The 21410-nt window shown below is 37.0% G+C and overlaps 3 protein-coding genes and 5 non-coding genes across 8 annotated transcripts in view; 3 read left to right on the top strand and 5 right to left on the bottom strand.

Annotated features, from left to right (window-relative positions):
* The window catches only part of LOC5580306 (matrix metalloproteinase-2), a 29488-nt gene extending 22561 nt beyond the window's left edge, over nt 1-6927 (top strand). The window contains exons 4-9 of the mRNA XM_021857383.1: nt 1445-1606; nt 1673-1959; nt 2018-2527; nt 5510-5623; nt 6569-6718; nt 6784-6927. Coding sequence (XP_021713075.1) covers nt 1445-1606; nt 1673-1959; nt 2018-2527; nt 5510-5623; nt 6569-6718; nt 6784-6902 — 1342 coding nt within the window. The 3' untranslated portion in view covers nt 6903-6927. The remainder of the gene's footprint in view (nt 1-1444; nt 1607-1672; nt 1960-2017; nt 2528-5509; nt 5624-6568; nt 6719-6783) is intronic.
* A 148-nt stretch (nt 6928-7075) lies between these two features.
* LOC5580305 (probable dolichyl pyrophosphate Glc1Man9GlcNAc2 alpha-1,3-glucosyltransferase) lies at nt 7076-8918 on the top strand. The gene is made up of 3 exons (XM_001662873.2): nt 7076-7242; nt 7329-7968; nt 8028-8918. Exons 1-3 carry the CDS (start codon nt 7184-7186, stop codon nt 8838-8840), a joined length of 1512 nt encoding a protein of 503 aa, XP_001662923.2. The 5' UTR covers nt 7076-7183; the 3' UTR covers nt 8841-8918.
* The window catches only part of LOC5580310 (probable insulin-like peptide 7), a 29621-nt gene continuing 17060 nt past the window's right edge, over nt 8850-21410 (bottom strand). Inside the window, exon 2 of the mRNA XM_001662872.2 lies at nt 8850-9222. Coding sequence (XP_001662922.1) covers nt 9032-9222 — 191 coding nt within the window. The 3' untranslated portion in view covers nt 8850-9031. The remainder of the gene's footprint in view (nt 9223-21410) is intronic.
* On the top strand, nt 9470-9541 carry Trnaq-uug. Its single transcript has one exon. It is a non-coding gene; the product is annotated as a tRNA-Gln (tRNA).
* Trnaq-cug lies at nt 9924-9995 on the bottom strand. The gene has a single exon. It is a non-coding gene; the product is annotated as a tRNA-Gln (tRNA).
* Trnaq-cug lies at nt 11205-11276 on the bottom strand. Its single transcript has one exon. It is a non-coding gene; the product is annotated as a tRNA-Gln (tRNA).
* On the bottom strand, nt 11792-11863 carry Trnaq-cug. Its single transcript has one exon. It is a non-coding gene; the product is annotated as a tRNA-Gln (tRNA).
* On the bottom strand, nt 12941-13012 carry Trnaq-cug. The gene has a single exon. It is a non-coding gene; the product is annotated as a tRNA-Gln (tRNA).

The raw sequence follows: 21410 nt of genomic DNA on the forward strand, positions 1-21410 counted from the left end.
CGGTTCACAGCCTAAGCATTTACTTCTTTTCCGAAATAAAAATTAAACACAGCACACAGTGTCATAAGTTATAATCAATCAGCGATGTAGGTAAAAAAAACGTGAATTACAGTCGCCATATCAAAGGGGCCATCGAGATAGGGAGACATCGAGACAAAGAATATTAATTTAAGGTGAAGATGAATCGAAGCCAAACTTCAAATTTTCAAGAGCACGGATCTGGAGAACCAAACGTCCGTTTAAGCTGAAAACCTAATCGATTGGTCACTAGCTGGTGGTGACCAATCAATTAGGTTTTCAGCTCAAATGGATGTTTGGTTCTCCAGATCCGTGCTCTTGAATATTTGAACTTTAGCTTCGATTCATCTTCACCTTAATGAACACTAGATTGAAAATCACTCCGTTACTAGGCAAATAATAAACAAACAAACTTCGTTTTGAGTTTCCAAATTGTTCTGAATCACTTAAATCTGGTCTAGTAACCTTTGATAATGTTCATATCGACATATGGAGAGAAAATTGGGAACAACATATCAACATAAACACATCGAGATATGGAGATATCGAGATAAGGAAGATATCGAGATATGGAGAGAGAAATCGTATGCAGGATGAAGGGACCGAAGGAATCATTTGATTTGTTTAATTTTTGGATAAGAAATCTGGCTTTTTCCCATAATATCCATTTAAACGTACTCTAGGTACCCCAACAAATTTGAACCAAAATCCGGAACCATCATCAAATTTCAAATTATTTGTGATTTTTCCTTCGATGTCAGCACCAAGTGCTGTAAAAGTTAACTTATTCTTTTTAGGTTCTAATTAACTATTTAGGCACAAACATAAAATTGCTTTGCAGCAATAAGCTAGAATAATTTAAATTTTAAGATGGTTTATGTGATTACAGTGACTTCTAGAGTGGCCTTCAAAAATTAAACTATTTAAAAAATCGAATCTTTTCAAGTATGCGTCATTCAATCAACTCTTCCAAAAAATTGCCTTTTAATCGTGAAGTAATAACGAAACGAAACAAGACATACCGCGACTTTCACTGAAGGTAATTGAAATTATCGAAGAGTGCCTTTGTGTGCACGGTTGTGTATACAAATGGAGGCCGCACCCTTCAAAATAAGACAAAAAAATATATCGCCAATAACACCACCAAAAGTATCCAAACCACACGTTTTCGGTGCAACTTGCGGCAAGCGACAGGTGCAATTAATTTGCTGCACCTTCAGTGCTCAAGGCCTTGGGCTAAACGGCTACATGCCGCAAGAAGAAACAAGGTTCCTTGATGATGCAGCGGATGGAGAAAGTCGTCAATTCAAATTCATTTGACTTGAGGATGGGTTTCTTAATGACATACATTGTTGCATCAAAATATGACAAATTTTATCGCAGCTTCAAATTAACGCAACTTTTCTTCATTCCATTTTGAAACAAGCATCGCCAACTGGAGCAGCAAAGTAGGCGAGGATTCGGTAGCCAAATTCATGCAACGGGCCTTCAACGAGTGGGCCAAGTACAGTAACTTGAAATTCGTGCGAGTGTATGACCCCTCGGCCGATATCATAGTAGGCTTCGGCAGCGGTCACCACGGTGATAAGTACGCATGTTTTTACAAATCATTGAACCACGAGGTTCCAACGGCCATTTCAAACTCTGGTTTTAGCTATCCCTTTGATGGACCTGGGAACATCCTGGCCCATGCCTTCTACCCATATGAGATGCAATCCTATGGCGGGGACATCCACTTTGACGAAGACGAAAACTGGAAGGAGAACTCCACGCACCTCTCGGATGGCGTCGATTTCTACTCCGTTGCTATTCACGAACTGGGTCATTCGCTGGGGTTGGCACACTCTCCGGTGTACAGCTCGCTTATGTTTCCTTACTACAAGGGTATAACTCAAGGAACGCTAGACTATGACGACATTTTGGCCGTGTACAAGCTTTACAGTAAGTCCGATTATCCTTCTTTAGGCAAACTCAATCGAATTATGTCTTTCTCCCGTAGTTCAAAATCCATACATCACTGATGAACCCTACAACTACCCAACCGAAGAAACCGTCATCGAAGAGGAATACGACGAACCTTCATCACCAGCAACGACTCCGGAACCAGTTCCACGGCTTCCCGACTTTGTGACGGAGCCTCTGAGTCCCGGTGACTTCCCGACAACCCCCGTTCCACCATACGACATCCCAATCACTTACGTCGGTGACTACACCACCGTAGACGATCACCTGACCAGGCACCAGTACGAGGGAGTAACCCAACCGGAACTGCCGGAGTTCACTCAAATGCCTAACGTTTGCTCCGGTGGTTTCGACGCGGTCGGAGTGCTACGTGGTGAGGTGTTCATCTTCAAGGGGCCCTACTTGTGGCGGCTGACGGAAAAATACCGGATTCGGGATGGCTACCCGGTTCGGATTTGGCAGGTTTTCCGGGGATTCCCGAGGGATGTTCAGCGAATCGATGCCGTTTATGAGCGCGAGTTCGACAACGGAGTGGTGCTGTTTTCAGGTGAGCTTTGACAATCGCTGTTCAGCTTTCTGGGAAAGTATTTCCCTGCTTTTCTAGCTTCGCTTCTGGAGGAAGCTTTACCAGCTTCGATTCTGAGGAAGTTTTTTCAGCTTCGCTTCTGGAGGAAAGTTTTCCAGTTTCGCTTCTGGGAGAAGCTTTTCTAGCGTCTGAATGAAACTTTTCCAGCTTTTGAAGAAAAATTTCGAGCTTCTGGAAGAAGCTTTTCCAGAAGTTTCCCAACTTCTGAAGCAAGCTTTCCCAGCTTCTGGAGAGACAGTGTCGTTCTTCTTGAAGGCTTTTCCAGCATCTCGAGGAAGCTTTTCCAGCTTCTGGAGGAAGCTTTTCCAGCTTCTGGGGGAAGCTTTCCCAGCTTCTGGGGGAAGCTTTCCCAGCTTCTACAGAAAGCTTTCCCAGCTTCTACAGGAAGCTATTTCAGCTTTCCCAAGTTTTGAAGAAAGCTCTCCTAGCTTCTAGAGGAAGCTTTTCCAGCTTCGTGAGAAAAAAATCAGCTTCTGCAGGCAGTTTTCCAAGTTTCTACTGGAAGTTTTTCCAGCATTGAGAAGAAAACTTTTCTAGCTTTTGGAGGAAGCTTTCTCAACTTTTGGAAGAAGCTGGAGGAAGCTTCTCCAGCTTCTGGAGGAAGCTTTTCCAGCTTCTGGAGGAAGCTTTCCCAGCTTCTGGAGAAACTTTTCCAGCTTCTGGAAGAAGCTTCTTCAACTTCTGGAAGAAGCTTCTTCAACTTCTGGAAGAAGCTTTCCCAGCTTCTGAAGGATGCTTTCCTAGCTTCTGGAGGAAGATTTTACAGCTTCGTGAGGAAAAAAAATCAGCTTCTGGAGGCAGTTTTCCAAGTTTCTACTGGAAGCTTTTTCAGCTTCTACAGGAAGCTTCTCCAATTTCTGGAAGAAGCTTTCCCAGATTTGAGAAGAAAGCTTTTCTAGCTTTTGGAGGAAGCTTTCTCATTTTTGGAAGAAGCTGGAGGAAACTTTTCCAGTTTCTGGACGAAGCATTTCCAGCTTCTGAAGGAAGCGTTTCCAGCATTTCTTGGAAGAAATTGGTCAGAGCTTTTCTTCTTGGCTTTATGTTTTCTATTATCATCAATTGGGATCATTGCCCAATACTGGATTCGAACTCGAGACCTTCCAATCGTCAGCGGTATGCCTTGCCATCTGCGCCATCCTAAAATTGTTGATTATAGCGTCCAGTGCAAAATATAAACTTCTCATAGCTGAATATTGACCATGTTCGAGCTTCTATTCGACAACGTCTAATCAACACATGGTACGCTAATCTACAACTGAACAAGCATATTATTCAGCTGCTGTTTAGTGCTGATCCACGCTGAGTTCAGTCGGCTATTTTTAGCGCACAGTGAGTAAATTTATGTCGATGTTGGTCAAAATAATGTTTATTTACACAAAGTAAAAACAGTCTGAAATGATTAATCTAATTTCATAATAAGTTTTAGTTTGTTCAAAACTGATTAATTAACTTAAATAATTTATAAATTATAGTTTGATTTTTTTTGTATTTTTCATAAACCTATTACATATGCATTGCAGTAAAAGTTCTCTGTATGAATATATTCGAATCATTTGAAGAGTTAGTCCTCAGAACCCACCTGAATAGAAAAATATTCGAATATCTTGATGCGATTTTTATTTTCAGAAATGGCCAAGTAAATCTTTTTTCTTAGAGTGCAGTATTTATTCAGTTTAGAAGAAATGTCATTTCAAATGTAGCTGGCTATAGAAATTTATTTAATCAATTCTGTCAAAGAAATTTCCATTTTTCTTGTACGGAAAAACATCCCGAGCAGGCGAAAAAAGCTTAGCAATAGAAAATATAATATGGATAGTTAAAATTGATATTAACTTGATAGAAATATGATATAAAATATCTGGAAATGATATCTAAAATAAACTACTAGAACAAAATTGGCAAGTCATATTTAGATTCTGAAAGATTTTACCAATAGCTGCGAGCTATTCATTAGATCTGCATACATCAAATTTTTCATAGGTTTAGAAGTTCCAGGAACAAAATTTTGATATTGTCTTCAGATAGTTTATCTCTTATGGCAATCAAGTCAATTTCACGCTTTGTTTGTCAGTACTTTTCTCCTACTCGGAATACTTAGCTTAATGTATATTTTTGTTTTTCACAATAATTCTGCATTTCTGGAGACTGACCATGTTTATTTTCTGAACAGCTATTTCAAAAGTTTTAAGAAAGCATAATTTATGAGCTTTGAAATTCGGAACTCAACACGAATTTCGGAAATTTTGTCCATTTTATGAAATTTAGCTATAGTGTGATCGCTTTTACAGGGCTTATTTATTGCTGAACAATGTGTTTGTTAATCGTCATTTTGGCCTCTATTGGATCAAATGTTCTTATAATATACTGAAGCTGAATTAGGATTTTCTAAGATACTTATTCAGCTCTTATTCATGCTTATGTTAAACATGTGGGAATAGCTGAAGTGCGACGCAAGTAAAACGTTAGTTCGTCTTCTGAATATCCTTTTATACATATACATTTGTTTAGTGGAATATTGGCTTTTTAATTGGGGGAAACATGTCTTGTTCAGCTCATTTGTAGAACAATCTTGACTAGTCGAATGAGAATCTTTGGAAACGTTTAATAAGTGGCGATTCAACTTTTGTTCATTCTAATGCATAACGTTGAAAATTGATCTAAGTTTGTGTTAGAAAAGCACCTTCTCAGCTCTTTATAGAGCAAATTTTTTATTCAGCTGCCATTACCATTATTGAACAATAATTAAACATGCATGCTTAATTGTGGCTCTGAATTGTTAGTTGGGAAGCTTTCTCTGCCAAAGTTGCCATCATTTAGTATATTGTGTATTGTACGATAAATAATTTATAGGAAAGTCTTCAAAGTTTCCTCTACAAAAAAGATCCTGGAACTTTCGAGAATTGAACCCAGGCACCTTCATCATTGCTTTGATTTTCGTACTAGGGAAAAACTACTGGATTTCCGATGGACTCAACTTCCTTCATCCGGAGGCTCGTCCTATAACGGATTTCGGTTTACCTAACACCCTGGAAAAGGTGGACGCAGCCATGGTTTGGTGTAAGTTACTATCAGGGACTGTCCATGAGCCATGTGGTCATAAGTGGAAGGGCCAAAAACCACGGTACCGTAATCCGGGGTATCATTGATCAGCGGGGTAACATTGATCGGAATGACCCATCTCATAAAAAGTTCGCATTATCATATATTGATGGAACATTTCCAAATCATGAATGGTGCTTCTCTTTCTTATATTCATCAGCTGATAAAAATGAAGATTTTTGCGAAAATTGCGTTTACCTTATGCGTAAATTTGGCAACTTTTCGAAACAATGATTTCAATGGTTAAGGATGACACTACCAAATATTCATGTCTCACATAAGTTATGTAAATGATATGAGCAAAGAAAATGCGGTTCTGGCTAAAAACGGCATCGCCGAAAACGATTCCGTTGTCAAAACTCTCGTAAGTATGTTCAATTAGGCAACATTACCGAATTACTGTTAAGAATGTATCTTTCCCTTAGGAAATTGCCTACCTTTAGGCGTATTCCGTGGTTCAAGATGTTTTTAATTTTAAAATAACTCAAAGATTAAATGAGTTGTAAGCATTTGGCCTTCATATTCGGCTTCAGGGGCCATGATTTTAGTAGGTAACGACATTTTCAATATTACCGAACGTTGTTTACATAGATGATCAATGTTACCCCATATCAGCTAAATAAAAAAATCACTTAAAACATTTTTTTCAACATGCTTAAACCTTTCAAAAAACAAAATAAAGTATATAGTCACGAGCTATGGTCGGCAGTACTTGTTTTGAAAATATAAAATTTGCAACTATTGCATTTTCGAACCAAATATTTAAGAAATATTCAAAAATATGATCAATGTTACCCCGGATTACGGTACATACAAATTTAAAAAAAAAATCCTGGACAGTCCCTTACACTGACTGACCATCCCTGATTCTGATTATAATCTAGCGATCTTTTCCAAAATTAGCCAAAAATCAAAAGACATACTTATTCGCCGGAGACCAATTCTGGCGGTTTAACGATACAACCGGAACGTTGGACGAGGATTACCCAAGATCGATGGATCGTTGGTACGGCATTCCGACCAATCTGGATGCGGCTACTTCCGTTGCCAGTGGTAAATTTCAAAGCAAACTCGATGATTTGAATCAGCATTAATTTTCAAATGTTTTACGAAATTAGGCAAAACGTACTTCTTCAAGGGAAACTATTACTGGCTTTACAACAACGAACGGGTTCGACCAGAACGAGGCTATCCACGGAAGGCCAGTAACGTATGGCTCGGGTGTCGAGTCGCTTAGCAAATAAACCTTATTAAATGTAAAACATAAAATCAACTGTCATTTTGAAAGAACACTTCCAACATATTGTATACAAACTTTAATGCAAGTGCTCCCACCCAAGTTTGTCTGACAGCATTTGAGCGCGCCCATGCGCATGGACGCCGGCTGCTGCCAGCAGCTGTCACTTCGCTACCCGTGAAAAGTGTTGATGTAAACAAGTTTGTGTCGGCAGTTTGGTTGGACGTCCTGCGAAAAAAATCGATTCGCGGAAAAAAATCCGGGTTCAGACAGAAGCCAAAATGTTTTGGCACATTTTTCTGCTCGCTTCGGCGATCAAAATGATGTTTCTCCCCTCATAGTAAGTATTTCATTGATGAGTTTCGCTGATAACCAGTGCTAACCGTTACTCTATGGAACCTAACAAATTATGTATCATATGTCTAGCCGGTCTACGGATTTCGAAGTACACCGGAACTGGCTGGCCATAACGCACAGTAGGCCACTGGCCAAGTGGTATTACGAGGCAACCAGTGAGTGGACCTTGGATTATCCGCCGTTTTTCGCCTACTTCGAGTGGGCCCTGTCGCAGGTGGCGGCCTACTTTGACCCGGCTATGCTGATCGTCACGAATCTGAACTACTCGTCGATGAATACGGTCATGTTCCAGCGATTCTCGGTGATAGTGACCGATGTGGTGTTTGCGTTTGGCGTTAAACGGTGTATGAGCAAGCTGGCCAAAACCAATAACCAGTTTACGATTGGATCGGGATTGCTGTTGGCAAATATTGGACTCTTGATGGTGGACCACATTCACTTCCAGTACAATGGATTCCTGTTTGGAGTGTTGCTGCTGAGCATAAGCTACGTCCTGACCGGAAACTATCTGACTTCGGCGTTTCTGTTCGCCATCCTGCTGAATCTCAAACATATCTTCATTTACGTCGCTCCAGTGTACGTCGTATTTTTGCTGCGCTTTTATTGCTTCCGTAATGGGGGCGCTTTAATTAAACTAATCAAGCTCGGTTCAGTCGTTGGAGTGGTTTGTTTGCTTTCGTTTGGCCCTTTCTACGAACACATTCCGCAGGTAAGTGGATGAGACAGTTACTTTAATGGATGGCGATTAATATTGGTTTTTGATTGCAGGTACTCTCGCGGCTGTTTCCGTTCAAACGAGGACTGACACACGCCTATTGGGCGCCAAATTTCTGGGCTCTCTACAACTTTGCCGACAAGGTTCTTTCCATTGCGTTGGGAAAGAAGTCAGGTACGGCTTCCGCAACAGGAGGACTGGTCCAGACTTTCGACCACGAGGTACTTCCGTCGATTCCACCGTCAGTGACGTTTGTTTTGTGCGCCGTTGCCATGCTTCCCACCCTTGCCAAGCTGTGGTCTCTTCGAAATGAGGCCAATCTAGGTCAGAACTTCATTCGTGCCATAACGCTATGCGCCTGTTCTTCCTTCATGTTCGGCTGGCACGTCCATGAGAAAGCTATTCTAATGGTACTCATTCCACTAACAATCCTCTCCATCACCAATCGGACTGACGCCCGTTGGACTATATTCCTCGGAATCGTCGGCCATTACTCTCTATTCCCTCTCCTGTTCAAATCTGATCTTCTCCTCATCAAACACGCTCTCCATCTAGTCTACACAGGACTAAGCGTTCTTCTCCTTCGAAACGTTCATGGTGGTCGCTTCCTCACTATACCGGAACGCCTCTACCTCTACGGATTCGTATTCCTATCCCTCTTCGAGAACATCATCCATCCGGGACTGCACCTGGACAGAACGCTCCCTTTTATCCCCCTGATGGCAACAAGCGTCTACTGCGCCCTCGGCGTTTTCTACTTCTGGCTCGCCTACCAGAAGCATTTTATCTCCCAGACTCCGTTCCTTCACCACCCATCAACGCAACAACCGACAAAACAGGGAGTTTCGAAGCCGAAAAAGTCTTAAGACCCTCCATTTGACATTCCCAAAGTGTAGTAGTAAGTAAATAAATATATTTATAATCTGCGCGCCACCAACAACCAACACACCTTCAACGACTCCATCCGAAATCCGCAATTCATCTCTTGATCTATGCTAAAAATGCGAGGCCCCCAGTCCTTTGTTCACCTTCACGCTTATCTCCCACATCACCGCGTCTACTTCCGATAGCGATTGATCCGTTTGTTCGAGGGACAGTACTCGGCGTACTCCTCCCAGGTGCAGCCAACCCGCGTGCAGCACTCGGCCGTTATCGAGCCGCCGGAGCGACGCTTCCCGGTACGCCGAGTGCGCAGAAAGCTTTGCGCTTGCTCTTTGCTAATAGTCCAACGCGCCAGGAAGGGTAGCGCTGAAAATAGACGAAACAAAAACAGACTAAAGTTACTTTCACTTTCATCCCCATGTCGTTGATTGCGGTTTCGCGCGCGTCTTGGTTCGAGCGAGCGAAAAATAAATCAAACAGGCAACGCGAACTGAATGGATGCGCGCGGGTAAGCCTAACGATAGGCGCAGACGTCACAGTCGACGCTGCTCGCTACCGGTGATGACGTGTTTGTTGGGATCAAGTATGCCTTTGAGCCGCCCGTTGGCAACACGGTTCCATGGTGTAATGGTTAGCACTCAGGACTTTGAATCCTGCGATCCGAGTTCAAATCTCGGTGGAACCTCAAGGGAATTTTTTATGAGGGTGATTGATGGTTATCGTTGATAATTGAGTTAGATCAATAGAAATATAAGTAGTAGAACGCTAGTGGCGCTGTTATCACAAAATAGAATTATTTCATTGTTACTTACTGTTGGAGTTTTTGATTGCTTGTTTAGTGCCATGTTGTAGAGAATGTTTTATTTTGGTCGAAAAAATTGGTTTGACACTTATAGACCCGGTACTCAAGCTGTCAGAGCGTGGCAAACTAGATGTTGGACACAAGAACAGTCGCGACATTGGCCTTCTACGGCTAATGCTTCTACTGTTAGATCAGATTGCGAGTGATGATGATTCGAATTGAATGAAATATGGGATTGAATGTGGCATAAAAAGTTAATTCGACGAGGTTCCACCGAGATTTGAACTCGGATCGCAGGATTCAGAGTCCTGAGTGCTAACCGTTACACCATGGAACCGATGATGTCTGATGATCTTAGAATACAACAAGTAATCAAAGCAATCCTTGTAAATTATTTAAATAAACCTTGGTTTTGACATGATTGTATCACGAAAGCTTATCAATTCACAGAGCATTACGATTAACAGCAAACAAGTCATTACCAACGGCTTACCGATATGATATATGTGAAAATTATCAAAAGTAGTAATTGAGTAATAAGGGACTAGGTAAAACCTAAAATTTGATACAGTGATACCTCCATGAGTCGATGTTCCATGACTCGATATCGACTCATGGAACCATACTAAAAACAAAATTTCAGGGTTACTATGATGGTCCCTAGAAGCAGCTTCCCAAAGTATTGCTGTTCCATGACTCGATATTTCCATGAGTCGATGGTCCCTTCAATATCGACTCATGGAGGTTTCACTGTATAACAAAATTAAATTTTATTGAATAAATACTAATAGTCATACTAAATTAATCTTCCTACTTAGGAGATAAAAAATCACATTCAAAGATTTAATAGTAGTACAGAAGTTTTCATTGTTACAAATAATTATGTCAAACCAACATTTACAGTTTAACTAACGTAATGTAATGTATTGTCGACCATAAATTTTAGCTTCTTATATAAAAACTTAAATTATAATGATCAGCTACAAGTGCAAAATATATGTATAAATTCTAATTTTGTCTGAGGTGCTGTGAAAATGTCATACAAATCGGTTCATAAATAACTCAGATCTAAGCAATCTATTTTGTAAAACGAGCTGATTTATGTGACTCGTCTGCAGTCACTGTCGAGCACAGTAGGCATGAATATTTCAAAAGTCACCCGTCGACTACCATAGTATTATGTCACATAGAGTGACATTTGTCGGAAAATTCGGGTGACAGCTTGGGTGACAGAGTCAAGTCGAGTTGTTTTTGATGAGAAAATGGAAAGTGAGTCCGGCCGATTTACTTTGTTCGACTCGACTTCCTATATAGCTGAATAGGCGCCAAAAAAACACAAAACAATTGTGACATTCTAGGGCACCCCTCATTTTTCGTATAACAATTAAAAAAACAATCATCCCACGCTTCGAAAACATTAACAAAACACCCTATCTTTAACGCTGAAATTAAATGATTCCCTTATTATCTCTCAACTAGGATACAAACAAATTCATAAGATGAATTCATTACGCCACCAAAGTATTTCAAAAATAATCATTTTCACAGGTTCCACCGAGATTTGAACTCGGATCGCAGGATTCAGAGTCCTGAGTGCTAACCGTTACACCATGGAACCACTTGATTTACAGATGCATTTAGCAATATTTCTTTATTTTTTTTATTTCAATCGTATGGATTCAGTGAAACAGATTTGTCAAATTTCAGTACCGATGATCAGCAGTAAATTCAGCTAATTGTGTTGGAATTTTAGCTCAATTTACACAAAATCCTGGAACAATAGTTTTTTTTTTACCTCACTGTTTTGATGGGTTAAACATTTTAATAAAGTTATGCTTATGTGTTTTACATTTTTTTTCATAGAAGTAATTTGCAATTTTCAGTTTTTTTTCTGAAAATCATATATCTATATGTTTACGTAGTGTTTGTCAGTCAAAATCAAAATATTAATCAAAAAGTAATATTCACCGAACTTACTACTTACTCTACACACTGATTATGATGTATCAAAATCCAAAATCCGGATGAATAATATGATATGGCTTATCCTCCTATATATATTTTAAGAGGGATTGTGGCTTGCAATGCAGTTATCATGACGCTGATGGAAATTCAAAAATAACTATCTCGCGCAGGTTCCACCGAGATTTGAACTCGGATCGCAGGATTCAGAGTCCTGAGTGCTAACCGTTACACCATGGAACCACTGAATATCGTTGCAATTACTTAACGAACGCATTGGCGATATTTTGAATATTTGGCTGTTTGGTTCTCCAGATGTGTGCTTTTTAAAATTCAAAGTATGACTTTGTTGTTTTCACCCTAATAACAGAATACATCTTCAATTCTTATATCATTACAATTTGAAGCATTTTTGCACCTTTTTTTTGCATAATTGGTCGGTGTTCAAACAGACCGGACTAGATGATATTTTGGCCTTCCAAGGATAAGTCAAGGACTCCAATAACTTTGATCTTGTTGATGCAATTTTGATACATATATTTCATCAAATACGTACATCAGACCACATATATTTTGTGCAATTTTTCCAATCACGAGTTCAAAAGCAAAAACGGTTTGACAAAAGTGACTTTTTTGGTATTTTTTTTTTTTTTTTTGATTGACATACCTTTAGAAAATGAAGGATTAGTTTAAAGGTATATTCAGCAAAATTGTAGATCAAGATGAACAAGCTTGATAAAAACAGTTTTGTGTAGGGATTTTCTATTTTCAGAAATTTTTCGTTAAAAATTTCACTTTAGTCAAACCGTTATTACTTTTGAATTAATAACTCGAAAAATCGTTCAAAATATATGTTGATATGCAAGTTATGTCTGAAGTGTTGTTAAAATTTCATTAAAATCGATCTTTCAATAACTGAGATCTACCAAAGTTGATCATTTTGAATGAAAATTTGCAAATGTTTCGTTCCAATACTGTACGGTCCAGTATGACGGCAAATAATATAAAATATATAGTTGTTCCGAAATCATGAAGAAAAAGTATTGAGATCATTAAAAAGCTCTTGGTCCAGTCTGATCTAACACACTGACCAATTGCACTTCAAATTAACTTCATTGAAAACAATTATGAAAAAAAAAATTTATTCATCTATTGAAATTACGCTATCGCTTAATTCAAAAATCCAATACCCCCACGTTTATAATTTTGTATTGGTTTGACCAATACTATATAATCGCCTTGGTAACAACAACACAGGACTCAAGGAAGGCTTTGAGATCATCAGGTGCTGACAGAAACCCAAAAATAACTGTCTCTCTCAGGTTCCACCGAGATTTGAACTCGGATCGCAGGATTCAGAGTCCTGAGTGCTAACCGTTACACCATGGAACCGATGATTTCCATTGCAACAACGCACCAATCACATTCAGCAATATTTTGTTGAATGTAAACGAGCTAGAGCAAAGCAAATGATTGTATTTCGGTTAAAAGACACTGACGCTGCCTGTTCGTGCTTATTGCATCGCAGTAACCGACTATGTTTATTGTAGCAACCAGCTTCCCTAGTAGTACAGAAACAACGGTGCTAACATCTTAGTTTGCTATAAATACTGCTCTAATTTGTACTAAAGGTCATTGTTATTCAAACCATCAAAGCAAATACATCCAAAGTTAATACAAACTCAAAACGACTTATTTAATTCCAGGGGACTGAAACGACTGTCATTCTGCATACATTTCGGATCTTCCTCATATCGTTTTGGTACTTCGCGTTTTGGTACCCACTTTCTGGTCGGTTTGCCCTAACCTTGCTCCTGATTTTCGAGTATACGGCTCATACGCTGCTAGTGCTAGATTCTGGCAATTAAACACATCGCATTAAATCGTCGTATACGCTTTTCATTTGTTCATCATTTTGTTTATTGTTTTATGCATCAGTGAGGTATCATTGATGTCTCCTCCCCATAAAAACTGTGTTTTGTCCATCCCAAAATAATCAAAACAAGAACACTGGACGCCATGTTGAATTGATGTTGGGTTGGTAATTATTGGCTCTTGCCACCCCCTTGTTTAATTCATCTCTGCTATCGAACACTGACGATCAGAAGAATGTGTTGAATAATCACTGGCGTAGGAACAGGAGGGGGGGGCAGCCCCCCTCCCCCAGAGTCATCCAGCCTCCCTCAGAAATGTTGGATGATGATATATATGAAAACGAAAAAAAGTAATATTTTACTTGATTCCAACACAAAGAAAAATCTTCAGAGTCAAATTTTCATCTATAGTTACGTTCTTTTTTTATATAGCAATAGTGGGAAAATCTTGCTTGTCGTACACAGCATCAGTGTGGCGGATCTAACTTCGGTGAATCCAGCTTGTTGTTGTGTGCGATAAACGCAATTTTTCGATATCTCCGTTGCAAAAAACAGTGATACTAAAACGCGTCAGTATCCTGAAAATTCGATTCCTTACATCCTTATTTTCTAAATTATGCAAACAATACTGTTTTAAATACTTTAGCATAAAGCAGCATATTCACTGCATTATTATTTCTTATGTTTGTAAAGAGTGCCCTGCTCGAGGTTTTCGGGGATGATGATTATCCAGAATTCTACAAATAAATCCATACATTAACTACAACTCGTTTAATATCCAACATAATTGATTGGAAAAATAGAAAAAAAAATACTAAAGGAACTTTTTAGACAAAATATTTTTTGGTGAAACGCCTAATTCAGAAAAAATGTTTTCAAAGAATTTCAGCTTGGCTTCTAAGAGATCTCCCACAAAATCGGCCATATTTTTTTTATTCCAGCACTTAGTTTTTTTTTTTGATTTCACTTCAGTTTTTTAAAATAATTTCGCATTAATAAACTTATTAATAAAACTCTTAACTACATTTTTCCATAAAAAAATTATATTCTCAAAAAAATAGTACAGTTGGTCGGTGTTTAGTCAGACTGGTCCAAGGCCTTTTAAATTATTTCAGGAAAATGTACTCAAAGCGTTCAAAATACAATATAAGGTACACCGGAACAAGTTAAAACGGCTGGGGTAAGATGAAATACAAAGTTTTAAATATAATGGCAATATATGTTTGCAGATATTTCTTCTCGAAAAGTTGAAACCATCTGTTAACTTTATGTTTCTGACATAAAATTTCTTATTATTATAAAATTTCTCAATGATACCTTGCTGTTTCGAATCTATGACAAAAGGTCGAAAGACAGAAGGTCGAAAGGACAGAAGGTCGAAAGACAAAAGAAGGAAAAAAATTTTACCAAACAAATCATTTTCGACCTTTTGTCCTTTCGAACTTTTGTCCATAAACCTGCTGTTTCATCTTACCCCAGCCGTTTCAACTTGCCCCGGTGTCCCTTACTCGTATGATTGGCCGTAGTATTGGAGCTTGACTATTTGATGAAACATCTGTAGCAGAATTGCATCGGAAAGATCAAAATTGAAGGAGTTCTTGACTATTACTTATAAGGCCAAATTATCATGTAGTCCGGTCTGACTGAACACCGACCAGTTAACTCTCCCTTCCTGGATATATCGTATCTCGATAGCGAGTAAGAGAACCATAGTAAAAATTGGTTTTCATGGCTACTTCGATGGTCGCTTGGATCGAATTTGCACTGGTTTTGTGTAATGTATCTTGAAACCTCTCTTACTCAATGGTCCCTTCAATATCGAGTTAGGGTTGAATGTATAATCAAATTCATCAAGAAATATCGAAGAGTGGCTTTATACCTCATATAATATTGTGAGATTTGTTCATACTTTCAACGTGAATTAATTCTGGAGGACAACCATTCCTTCACAACTTTTCATCCACTAATTAATTTCAAAATATGTTCCCGAACTTAATGAAAATAAACTAAATCATGCAACATTTCAAACTTTCTTTTCACAATTCTACCAAAAACTTAATCAATATTCAATTCAATAAAAATATTACAATTTCTTTCATTAAAAGACCTTTAGAAATATTTACAAAATACATTGAAGTAGCGTCAAAAATTCTACTGTTTTTTTTTATTTAATTGTAAATTCTACTTCAAATCCCCGGATTATGCAGGAATCATCTAGGAAAAGTCTTTTTTAATGACTCTTGCTTTCGAATCTTCAGAGGAAAGTTGTTGGATACTTTTACTTCCGAAACTAGCATAACGGTAAAAGAATCCGTGGACAACCTTATAGCAAAATAACTGGGAAGGGATTTATTAAGAATTTTGTAAAGGATCTTATTTATTTATTTGCTTCATCTTCAACTTGGAAGTTCTACAGAAAAATCTGAAAGAGTTTGTTTGGAAATTTGTATTTTTTTAATTCATTGAAGAGATTTCAATTATCCTGTAGTCATTCACTTCTAGAGAAAAAATCAGTTGTCTTTAGTTGAACCCGTTATCCATCTGTTGTTTTTACCTGCTTCAATGTTCTGTTGTATCTCCCATCTTCAACTGACACTTTCTTTTTATACACCAAAAAGCAATGTTTTGAAGAATGTAAAGGAAAAAACAAATTCTAGGAGTTTTGGAAAAATGCAAGGTTCTCATTCGTGTGGTTGCTGGTTTCTGAAAGTCCATAAGGAATTCTTCAACAAATTTTCAAAGCATTGCAATATTTTCCTATATAATTTGAATTCAATAGAAAACTTGTATTACGAATTTTACCATAAGACACCTTTGGCAATGTTCATAAATATACCACCAATATCTTTACGCTAATCTTCTGCAGAAATTGTTTTTTTTTTACATTAATCTGTTCGCCATTTTATCATGAAGCTTCGGAGTTCATGTAAAACATTTTCTAATACATTAGATACAGATCCCTTCAATTAAAGTTTCATCTGTTTTATCGTAAATCGTTGTCCATTATAGAAGACGAATAAAAAAAAAATAAGATTTTCTGTAGTAAATTCTTCAGAACCCACCTTAGCTGCTCTAAGAGTTACATCGTCAGGTATTTGGTCAAAAATTTCATAAATTCTACGGTACATTCTTGAATATTCCGACAAGAACTTAGTAAACTTTTTCAAATTCAATTAGACCTGAAATTATCTAAAAATGTTTTTAGAAGCTCTTCCAAAACTCTATAATGTTTATATGGATATGGAGAGATTCGTAGAGTTATTTCTGAAGAAATCCCTAGGAAATATTGAGGTGTTCCTGGAGTAGTGTTCGAATTAAATATGGAGAGTGGATAGATTTACAAATAGTATTAATGGAAGAATCCCTGATTGAATATTCGGAACAAATATGGAGTAATTTGTAGAACTTAAAAAAATACTTGATAGAGCTATTTTTTTAGAGAGCTATTTTTAGAGATATTTTTCGAGAAGTTCGAGAATGAATTAATTGCAATAACCTTCAAGAAATATATTGAAAAATGTATTTTTAGTAAAAAAAAATCTGGAATATACTTGGATGGATTTCCTCTAGAAACATTATAGGAACGTTTGAATTCTGTAAAAAAAATCTTATGTAGACATTTTGCAGAAATTTTAAGCCATATTTTCGAGCAAAAATTTTGAAGGAAGGTAGTGAGCAATATCAATTTTTTAGATAAATTCAAATAAACGCTTGAATAATTTTCAGTGAAAAAATGCAGTGTTGACAGACTCATACTCAAATTTCAATAAATGAGCTCTCCCGCGACATCAAACTCATTTGAGATCTGCTTCGAAAATCTCATGCTTGAGTTTTTCGTGATAAATACATCAATCACACTCAAGCCTTCAAAAATGATTCAGTCATAAAGCCTGTCAAAAACTCGTAAAAACTGAATCTTGTTGTTTAGTTTGGAAAGGATTACTATAATCCAACCATACTACAATCGTGAGTTATGAAAATTTGAGGGCCCAGATAGCCGTAGCGGTAAACGCGCAGCTATTCAGCATGACCATGCTGAGGGTCGTGCCACATGATACACACATGCAAAAATGGTCAATCGGCATAGAAAGCTCTCAGTTAATGACTATGCAAGTGCTCATAAGAACACTAATCTGAGAAGCAGGCTTTGTCCCAGTTAGGACGTAACGCCAGAAATAAGAAGAAATTATAATAATTTGAGTTTCTCATACACTGAAAATATGTAGATGGATCTGTGGAGAACTTCTCTGAGAAATCGCTAAGAACATTTTCTCAATTGAATTTTGTTTAATAGTTCATGAATATCTTGTGTGACACTAGGAAGAATCCCTATAGTAACCTGAAAGTATCACTTAATGTTTTATTTTTTTTTGCAGGAAGTACTTGATAATTTCTGGTGTGAATTTTTCATGCAATACTTGAAGAATTTCAGAGAGTTTCATAAAGATTTGTTGAAGGAATCTGACGAGAAACTTTTGAAAGGTTTTTTATAGTCAAAGCTGGATAAAGTTTTGTAGCACTCTCTTAAGAAATTGTTGAAAGGATCCTTGTTTGGTGATCTTGAAGACGATTTTGGTGATTATTAAATTATCAATGAACAATTGGATGGTATTTTAAACTAACACTTAAAGTTTATGTGTAATAAATACGTATAGGATGTAGACGAGAAATGTTTAAAATTCAGAATTCTTCAAGAGATTTTTTAAGCAATTTGATACATTTCTTGATTCTTCTACAAACTTTCTGGTAAAATCAGAAAGCCTATACAAACTTCAGGACAAAATCTGTTGATTAATAACTATTAATACCGGGAATGTTTTTTCCATAGGAATCCAATCAGGAAGAACTCAGTAAAAACTGGTAAAGGAGTTCTGTTAGAATTCACTGGAATAGTACGGAATTGATTAAGAAATCCTCGATACCTGAAAAATGAGTGGAAGAATTACAAAGGGATATTCCTCTTGAGTTCTTTGGAAGAATTCTTGAAGGTTTTTTAAGTGCTTTAGATAAGGAATGGACATTTTCCGTTTCACTACGGAAAATTTACAAATATCAATGATGTGCAGCGATATGAAACAAAATCACAAACAAATAACATCAATGCAAATCTATGCAAACTACGGAATTTGTGAAAATCGTAATTATTTTGATTGTTTTATCCATACAATTTGTAGTTATAGGCCATGTAAAATCAATATTCGCACAAGTAATCTTCCAAACAAAAAACGATTATGAAAAATGTTATGAATACTGCACTGCCCATAACTGCATATTTGTAACATTCGACAAAAGTAGGCATTGAGTAAATGGAATACAAAGTGTGCATTTTATGGCAGTATGGGAGGAAACTAAAATTTCTAAAAATTACCAGGAACTCAAAAGTGCTTATATGAGGCTGATATTTTTTACAACTCATATCACATACTAGATGAATAGTAGAAAATAATTCTGATAGAAATTTCATTGCTATTATATTACGAGGCTCATTTATAATCTCAATGTGCCTGTTATGCGGTTATAATCACCAATGTGACAAAACAAGTTGGTATTTTTTTCGAATTTTCTAGAACAATCTCACAGATTTCAGTTAGTTGATCGAAAGTATTTATCATTTGATGACTCTCCATGGTATTAACTCTGATTTGTCAAAAATGTCGAATGTGACTGTTATGCAGTTATGGGCAGTGCACTGCATGGAAAATTCTGAGGTAAACGAGATTTTTGTGATCATCTGGTAAAAACATAACGTGTGGTATGGTTTGTTGGAAGCTAGTCGGTGACTCTCTAACCTAAAGCCGCAGCTTCCCATCAAAGTGCATCGCCGCAATACGGTAAAAAATAAACATAGCATCAATATAAACGAGATTTGACAATAAATTGTTCATTCCTCTTTTGAATTTTGTTATAAAGGTTAAGCTATATTCCCATATTATTGCTATGAAATATTTCTAGGAGTACCACAGATAGAACATAACATTATTGAAAAGTTTTCTCTTGGACGAAATGTAGTAGTTAACAAATAAATATTCGTGGAGTTTCTGACGTAAATTCAGAAGAATTAGAAAGAAAATTTAACAAGATGTCATCCTGTTCATAAAATTCTGAAGCAATTATAACATCCACTGCAATTATCATAAATAACGCGACGCCATTCTATCAAAATTTCAAACAACCGTTTTTGAATAGACTCATTGGGAAATCCCCGGAGCAAAATCCTGCAGAAATTTCTAACGTAATTCATGATATAAATACTGTGTGATCCCCATAGGAATAACTATAGGTATCCCTGAAAAAAAAACTTGGAAGATATTTTAGAGGAATTTATGCAGCTTGCTTTGACATTTTTCCTACTAATATATTTGAAAGAATAATAAGATGATTCCCATGAGATTTATCGGCAGGAATGACTGAGGAAATGTCAAAAAGTGACTTAAATGATCAATAAGAAACTTACTTTCAGCAGATATATTTGATGAACATGACAATAAGTATATTTTATTTCTACTGTTTTCCAGAACTTTTTATTGTTGGGTAAAAATACAATCAAACTCCAATATATTCTTGGTAACAGCAAAACGCGTAAATACAGGCCACCAGAGCCAGTTCCGGCCACATACTTAACAACATCGATTCCTAAATAGGCCAATCACATTGATTTCTTATGAGATCGATTTCAATCATTTAATCGATTCAGACATGTGAATATGTTCTATTTACACGAAATGTTCCATATAATTTGCTGTGTAAAACGATGAATAATTCAAGTTTAGATATCAACAGCCACTATAAACACTGAAAAATATAATCACGCAGATGTCATTAATCAGAATTTAAGGAACTGTGGATATCTACAATCGTTTTTTTTTTTGCACAATGTATAATAAGCAAAAATGTAAGTTTATGAACAAATAAAATCATCCCCTAAAATACCATAAATTAAATAGCTTGGTCAGAATTGAGTATGGAAAACTTTTCAAAATTCTAAAGATACATAACGACCCCCGTTTTTAATGTGAAAATGCCATTCACAATTATTTCAACGGTACAAAACAGTTAAATAGGTGTTAGATGAATTGGAAAATTTATATTTCGTTCTATGGCAAACATTATGTAAAATTATGGAGGACCCCCTTCTTCCCCCTGTTACGTGGCATGATATTTGTGGTTCGTGGCCTACCATAGACCATCAGAAAACATAATCTGAAATGGCCACTCCGAGATCAAAATCCACGCTAAAATCGCAACACCAGTCTGGACTACCAGCAGACTTAAATGTACTATTGCCACTTAGTTTGAATATCTTAGAAAAGATGTTGAAAATCTAAAAGAGATGCATGTACAGATAGGTGGTTTCGTAAAAAAAAATGCAAACACATGATCTCCGGGATACGATCGATGTGAAGCTTATTCAAATTAAGTAAGCAAAATACATAATTATATTCACAAACAAATTAAAAACTAAATAGCGGGATTTGGGGCAAGTGTGCCACCTTAAGCAAATTGTTCTCTAACTTTGTCTAAAGCTAAAAACCCCACCAATTTAGCCTCACGATGTTAGTTTAGCATCTTTTCATAAACACTATGCCATTTAAAATGAAAATAATTGTAAAAAATATTAGTTTTGGAGTATTTCAAAAATCATCCAAAATAACCTAATTTTCAACACTATGGGGCAAGTGTGCCACCCATATGGGGCAAAACGGCCACCGAATGAACATCGCATGTAATTCTACTTGTAATAAAAATTTCTGTATTTTATAATGATATTGCTTACAAAGCAGAGACTTATTGATAATTTAAAAATATTTTTAAGTTTACCGTCATAGGGGGATGCTTTATAACATGGGTCATTATATGCGGAACTCTCTACTAGTCAATTCGAATAACTCAAATGGTTATTTTTGTCTTCATTCAAT

This window comes from Aedes aegypti, chromosome 1 (genome assembly GCF_002204515.2).
Source record: "Aedes aegypti strain LVP_AGWG chromosome 1, AaegL5.0 Primary Assembly, whole genome shotgun sequence".
Taxonomy (NCBI): domain Eukaryota; kingdom Metazoa; phylum Arthropoda; class Insecta; order Diptera; family Culicidae; genus Aedes; species Aedes aegypti.